Source organism: Miscanthus floridulus, chromosome 8 (genome assembly GCF_019320115.1).
Source record: "Miscanthus floridulus cultivar M001 chromosome 8, ASM1932011v1, whole genome shotgun sequence".
NCBI classification, from domain to species: Eukaryota; Viridiplantae; Streptophyta; class Magnoliopsida; order Poales; family Poaceae; genus Miscanthus; species Miscanthus floridulus.
In genome coordinates, this window is record NC_089587.1 from 178,936,638 (window position 1) to 178,944,099 (window position 7,462).

Genomic DNA, 7,462 nt, shown 5'->3' on the forward strand with positions numbered 1-7,462 from the left:
AGGCTTTCCCTTAAACCCATGCCGACTACATGTTCTCTGAACACGTTGGGTGGTAAGCCTTTTGTAAACGGATCCGCGAGCATCTTTTCGGTACTTATATGCTTAAGACTTATTACATGATCCTGGACTTTATCTTTCACAACATAATATTTTATGTTAATGTGTTTGGCAGCACTACTTGACTTATTGTTGTAAGCATACTATACTGCCGGATTATTATCACAGTATAACTTAAGTGGTCTATAAATGTCGTCAACCACCTTCAAACCGGGTATGAACTTCTTTAGCCAGTTCGCCTGCCCCGTTGCCTCATAACACGCTACAAATTCGGTATACATTGTGGACGATGTAGTGACGGTTTGCTTTGAGCTTTTCCATGAAATAGCTCCCCCTACGAGAGTGAATACATATCCAGACGTGAATTTTCTATCATCTCCCGCATAATCAGAATCTGAATATCCCACTATATGGAGTGAATCAGATCTTCTATACGTCATCATGGGGCCTTTCATTCCTTACAAATAACGCAAGCCTTTCTTTACTAATTTCTAGTGTTCTGTTCTAGGATTGCTCTGAAATTTGCCAAGTAACCCGATAACAAAAGCCAAGTCAGGGCGCGTACATACTTAAGCGTATTGCAAGCTTCCGACAGCTGAAGCATATGGAACCGCTTTCATTTGATCGATCTCATATTGGTTCCTGGGGCATTGAAAATCTCCATATCTATCGCCCTTGACTATAGGAGTAGGTGAGGGACTATATTTGTGCATACTAAATCTCTTTAAGATCATTTCTATATATGCCTTTTGTGACAGTCCTAATACCCCTTTACTTTTATCTCGGTGAATCTTGATCCCTAAAACAAACAAAGCTTCACCAAGATCTTTCATATCAAATTTTGAGAACAAAAACTTCTTTGTCTCCAACAGTAAACTGACATCACTACTAGCAAGTAAGATATCATCCACATACAGGACAAAGAAGATAAACTTCTCATTCTTAAACTTTGCATAGACACAATTGTCCTCTACATTCTCTTTAAACCTAAAATTTCTTATTGTCTGATCAAACTTCAAGTACCACTGTCTTGAAGCTTGTTTTAATCCATAAATGAATTTCTTTAGACGGCATCATATTCGTTCTTTTCCTTTCATGACAAAATCTTTCAGTTGTGCCATGTAAACATTTTCCTCCAAGTCCTCGTTGAGAAATGTCGTCTTTACATCCATCTGATGTAATTCTAAATCATAATGTGCCACTAATGCTATTATGATTCTGAAGGAATCCTTACATGAGACTGGAGAAAATGTCTCATTGTAATCAATCCCTTCTTTTTGCGTAAAGCCTTTTGCCACAAGTCGTGTTTTATATCTCTCTATATTTCCTTGAGAGTCAAGTTTTGTTTTATAGACCTATTTTACAGCCTACTGTTTTGGCTACTTTAGGAATTATTTTCAAGTCCCAAACTTTATTAGTATTCATAGATTTTATTTCATCTTCCATGGCCTGAAGCCACTTTGATGAATAATCACTTCTCATGACTTCTTCAAATAAGGTGGGATCGTTCTCCATTTGAAATTCCTCAGTATCGTATACTTCGTAATTCCAAATTCTCTTCCATTCCGGCTATTGTTTTCTGTGTATTTCGTCCGGTAGAGGCGAAAAAACATGCGCGCCACGTGCTTACACCCATGGATTGGCCCGGAGCTTTGGTTTTGGTGCAGCGATGATGCACCGATGTGCGATCGTGACTCGCGAGGGCTGGCGTGTGTCCAGGTGCGTTGGCGGCCCACTGGTCAGTGATACATGTACGAAACGGGGGTTGTTGGGGGCCGCGCGACCCGTGGTTTGGGTGTAAACCCTGGTTAAGTTGGCCGGCATCTCATTCTCCATTATCTCAAAGGAATATTCCGAATTGATTCCTAGCAGGATGGAATTAGACATTGGCCTCTCCGTTAAGAATTTCTTCTGCTTTTGCCGTGCTAAACTACTACAAAGTGCCAAGCGCTCATCTTTCCACATACACACACAAAAATGTTCATTCATGCTACAAGCCTACAACAAAAAAGCCAATCTACAGCGCACCGCCTGTACGCAGCCATGACTCGAAGACCCTGCTGCGACATGTGTACACTTGTATAGCGGACAGCATGCTTGGCATCTCTGACGACACAGAAAACCCAACCGGACGTGTTGGCAGAGCTACCTTGGCTACAGGAACGTTCTGCGGAGATCAACGCGGTTGCATTTCTTGAAGCAGAGGGCCGATCCTTTGAGCGCCCAGAAACAAAGCATCAAGTAGCACCAGTGCTCCGACCTGAAGTTCCAGGACAAAGAAAACATCAATCCCCTCTCCTTGCAATTTGCAAAGCAATTAGTTCGAGCGGCCATCTCCTTGAGATGAATTACCAAGCGACCAGTGAAGACAAGCCGGTATCCCAGTCCTTCCTTTGCGGCCTGCCTGCGTTGCTGGTCCGTCCACCTGCAGGGAAGAGATTTCCAAACGATTTGCTGACTGTTCTATGTTTAGTAGCTAATGGAATAGCTGTTCTATAATGCTGATGAAACGTATTAACTGCTATCAGGTCTAAAGCCGCTATCACGCTCAAGAACATGTGTAATACGTATGGTAATCTGACCTCCCGTCAGCCTGTCAGGTTTAAAGTCAGTAGCAAGGTCATACATTAACTGGCTTACCCAAAGAATTCAGAAACCCCACCAATAGCGGCAAGCTTGAAAGGCTGGGAACCTTCCCTCTCAAAATCCTGAAAGAAAAGGAATACAGATTCAGTATATTCTAAAAAATAGCCGAGAAACAAATCAAGGGATCAATAGGTGATTTCTTTTTGCGAGGTACGACCTCCTCTTCGGCAGCTTCGAGGCCTCCTTGTACCCAGAACAAATTTTCAAAACCAGCATTGTACAGCTGTTCACAGGCGGCAAGTGATCTGCCCACGTTTTGGAGGAAAATGGAAAAAATGAAAACAACCATTAAAAAAACAATGCACATAAGCTCTCGTTTATTCTGCAATATTTCTTAGATTGTACACCTTCAGGCTAGATGATAGAATATACAAGTACCAATAGGACAGATAACATGAAATCTTCCCAGCAAGAGTGATAGGATGAACTTGTCAACACAAACGTGTTCGCTGGTTGGTTTCTGGGATGGTTTGGGCTGGCTGGTGCTGGTTTGTTGTGAGAGAAAAACACTGTTGGCTGGTTGAATAAGCCTGGCTGAAACCAACAAGCGAACAGTTCAAGTTGAAGATGTACAAATATATGAACTTATGTAAAAGGAAAACAATAGATGACTTTCCACATTGATCCAGAAACACTGAAACACCTAGACAGTACTCCCAAAAAGGCCCATTACTGAATGTGCTATCCAAATGAAAGCAAGCTGAAAAATATAAATGTATTTGGCTGCTTTACATGAATGAAGAATCTAGCTTCACTAAGATATTAAGAAATCACCTAAGTCCTTTCTGGCACACTAGTATTATATCTGTATCTTTTGAAAACTTCTCCTCAACCTGCTGTACAAAGTTCCTGCCAGTTTCATCTACATTCAGTCTCAATCACTCTTTTAGGATCAGAATAGATAGCTCAACTTCAGTTGATGTGAATCGTACTTATTAAATGACAATGTTGAGCTGCCACTCCACCAGCCACCTATGCAACAATCATGTGTGAGTTTAGTCGACTGAACAGTCTTCAATTAGTAATATAGAAAAGGAAAAAAAAAGGCATCTGGAAAGCAAGACTATATTTGGATGCAGAATCAAACATAATGTGCAAGTGTCAGGACACGATTCAGATTCAGATGGTAATAGTGGCGTACCCATTACAAAGTTGCTGATTTTTTTGCTAAGTCCGCCCAGATCAACCGATGTATCCACATCAAATATAGGAATCCAGGTAGAGCCTTTCACCCAAGCCTGCAACATGCCAGTTTTGGAATAAACAAGGACAAACACAAAACAATATACACCAGAAACAAGATTTGTGTGTATTTTTTATGGGAACCGTTTTATATGTTCAAAAATGATTGGTAGAAATACGGACCTTTTGACGCTCGTTTGAGGGCCTAACATCCAGAAGAGCCTTGTCCGTCAGTTTGAACGTATAACCAGCTTCCCTCGGTGTAAGGGTTTTAATTTTCTGCTCCCTAATCTTCAGGCAGAGCATTCCAGAGCAATTGGCAAATGACCAAAGAGTCAGATACCATATAATGTGATGGTGCTAATTCAAGCGCACATTGCATTTACACTTAAAATAAACAAAACAAAACAAAAACAATCCTGCAGCCCTGCAGTTTCGAGCTGAGAGTAACTTCAGGAGAAATTTGCACCCCAAACAAAGTGAGCAGGGTACGGTAGATATCCACAAACGAGGTGAAGGAACCTCACCAGAGTCTCCCACCGCCTCCTGGCGGCAGCCTGCTCCTTTGTCTGCCTCAACTCCTCGTCCTCCTCTCCCTCCTGTCCTCCTCCGACCACCGCTCCCATCCTCACCACCCCGCTCCATCTCTGCACACACAGAGCCATGATTGAACAGAGCACAGCAAACGAGGGGGAGATGCTCAAGTAAAAGCCCGAACCTTTGAAGGGAGGAGACCAGGGCCGAGATGTCGGGGGCGGAAGCCGGAATGCGCCACGGCCGGGGTGGTGAAGGCCCCGGCGACCCTGCAGGTGAGGCCGAGAGGTGGCGCTGCCATTTTTCCTGATGTGCTCGCTTCCAGTTTCAGACAGGAAAGGTCCCGGCCGGCTTGTAGCCGTGGAGCGTTATATCTATCCCCGTTGCGTTTGCCATTGGTGCAACGGGAGCCCGGTGGGACCCGCACTGAAGATTCTGGAGACGTGAAACTTCAGCACGGCTCGACAAAAGCACAAGAACTACCCCCCACCTTCCCCAATCCACAGCAACTCCATTCCCCACCCCACCACCGCTTCCCCCTCTCTCCCCCACCCGCGCGGCAGCCCGGGTGCACCAATCCGATGGCTTGACTGGACCCCCACCGCACCGACGGCGCCAACAAGCTCCCGCCACGCCGCCGCCGCTGGCGGCGGCGACGGCTGCGGCGCCCGTCGCGCCGGCTGCTACGGCGGCAGCATGGACACCGTCGGCGGCGACGGCTGCGGCGCCCGTCGCGCCGGCTGCTACGGCGGCAGCATGGACACCGCGCTCTGCGACGACCTGCTGCTGGAGGTATTCGGACTTCTCCCACCCTCCGCCGCGCCTGCCGTGTCCCTCGTCTGCCGCCGCTGGCTCACGCTTCTCAGGGCCGCGACGTCGTCCCTCGCCCTCCGCCTTCCTGCGTCCTCGGCGGCGACCTTCGCCGTCCTGCTGTCGCACTACCCCTTCCTCACCGCCCTGACCGTTGTCTCCGCTGGTACGCCGGTCCACGACGCTGACGCCGTGCTGCTTGCTATCGCGGCCGCGCCGGCCGCCTCCCGGCTCTCCACGCTGCGGCTCTTGCCCGATTGGGCGGTCTCCCCCGCCGCGCTGCTCGCCGCCTGCCCTGCGCTCTCCGGTCTGACGTCGCTCCACCTCACCGCTGTTCGCCCCCTGTCTTTCCGCTGGCTCAAGCTGTTGCCGCGCCTCAAGTCGTTCGCCCTGGTCAACTCCGCCGCCAGCGTTGACTCCGCGGGCTCGAGCTCGGATGACGGCGGCGGTGAGGCCGAGGCCGTAGGGGCATTGCCGCTGGAGAAGCTGTCGCTTTGCGGCATCCGCTCTGGCGACCGCGGGCTTGGATGGCTGTGGCGGCGGTGCGGGAGCCTCAAGTGGCTGCAGCTGCGCGCCTGCGACGGCACGGGGGACAGGCCCGCGTCGCTGGCCTTCGCGGGTTGCCTCGCTGGCTTACTCGCGCTGGAGCTTCGTGCTTGCCGTGCTGTCGCCGACCGTGTACTCCTCCTTGCAGCCGACCATTGCCGCACGCTGACATCCCTCCTGGTTTATGACGGCGGCAGCAGCGAGGCCCTTCACCGGTTCATCCAGCAGCGTGCTGCTGGTCTGCACACCTTGGACCTTCGCCTCCCGCTCGACCTGCACAATGATCATCTCCTTGCCATTGGAGCTGGCTCAGTTCACCACGGTCAGGATGCTACACATGGCCTAGCTGCACTTCGCCTCCAGAGCTGCGTCCTTATCACAGGGGATGGCCTCCGGTCCCTGGCACGAACAGCCACCGGAGCTGGCATAGAAGAGCTTGCCCTTGTGAGTTGCGACGTGGTGGAGCGGGAGCCCGGGTTGCTGACATTCCTCAGTCAGAGCATGCCACGACTCCGTCGACTTAATTTGTCTTACAATGAGACACTGAATGACAAGGTGATCGGCGCCATGCTGTCATCCTGCCGGAATCTGACTGAGATCAGACTCGGGGGGTGCCGGGGCTTGACGGGCGGCTCGCTGGTCTCGTTGCTCAGGCACTGTGGGCAGTCACTGGAGATCCTTGACATCTCCCGCTGTCCTGGCATTGCTGTAGGTAATGTTGAACTCTTTGCCCAGCGCGCCACTCGGTTGAATCATATGATCATCGAGGAGAGCGCGATGTCCGAGGAATTGAAGGCCATCGCTCAGAAGAAAGGCCTGAAGGTTGGCTCATTGCCCTGCGAAGGACCATTCTGAAGTAAGGTTATCTCCTTCAGAATGCAACTCATGTTCTCTATACTCGATTTGAATGTAATCTTACTGGATTGTTAATAAAGTGTTGCTGCTTAGTACTTGTGTATGCAGCTTTATATTTGCCTTGTAAGCTTATTATATGACAAGCCTCGTGGTGTCTGCCTGACATGTAAATTGAGCGCCAAGGATGTGCTGTTGTATTTGTTCAACAATTGCCATGGAATAATACAGTAAATTCAAACTAAGAGAAAAAAGGAGCTATCAGGCCATTTGATTTTGCGATGATACATATGTTAACGGTAGTGTTAGCGCCCCGGACCCGCGCTGCACTCTGTTTCCGCGCACGTGCCTGCACTCCACGACAGCGCTCACGTTAGCACGCCCTCCGTCCTGCTGCGTTTCGTGCGCCCACGTGGGCCACACCGCCAGACTGCACGCGGAGACCGCTCGTGGCTCTTCCTGTTTCCCACGCACATTTTATGTGCAACGTTCGATATATTTTTGAGACATTTAGATGCAATAGTTACAACATATGTCTGAAGACATATGAAACATTTGAAACATGCTTACGAAACACTTGAAAAAACACTCGAAAACGTTTGAAAATCATTGTAAACACATCTAACATCCAGATAAAACACTTATAACATATGTGTGAAACATATGCAACATCCAGATAAATACACTTTACAACATACATCTAAAAACATAGATGAAACACTGGAACAGACACTTGCAACACACATGTATAACCATTGCAATATATGCAACATTCCATTCAACTTTTGCAGTATCCATCTGAAAAACACTTGCAACATACCTTTAAAACACTTAA

The 7,462-nt window shown here is 48.4% G+C and overlaps 2 protein-coding genes across 2 annotated transcripts; one reads left to right on the forward strand and one right to left on the reverse strand.

The window, feature by feature from the left end:
* Positions 1–1,951: 1,951 nt before the first annotated feature.
* Positions 1,952–4,796, reverse strand: LOC136477625 (rhodanese-like domain-containing protein 11, chloroplastic). The gene is made up of 10 exons (XM_066475836.1): positions 4,604–4,796; positions 4,413–4,532; positions 4,069–4,176; positions 3,845–3,941; positions 3,636–3,675; positions 3,478–3,552; positions 2,861–2,948; positions 2,698–2,765; positions 2,410–2,482; positions 1,952–2,317 (listed from the first exon to the last, which is right to left on the reverse strand). The coding sequence occupies exons 1-10, from the start codon at positions 4,718–4,720 to the stop codon at positions 2,234–2,236; spliced, it is 870 nt and encodes a 289-aa protein (XP_066331933.1). The 5' UTR covers positions 4,721–4,796; the 3' UTR covers positions 1,952–2,233.
* Positions 4,797–4,924: 128 nt separating this feature from the next.
* On the forward strand, positions 4,925–6,875 carry LOC136477624 (F-box/LRR-repeat protein 4-like). Its single transcript, XM_066475835.1, has one exon. The coding sequence runs from the start codon at positions 5,116–5,118 to the stop codon at positions 6,628–6,630; it is 1,515 nt and encodes a 504-aa protein (XP_066331932.1). The 5' UTR covers positions 4,925–5,115; the 3' UTR covers positions 6,631–6,875.
* Positions 6,876–7,462: the final 587 nt, after the last annotated feature.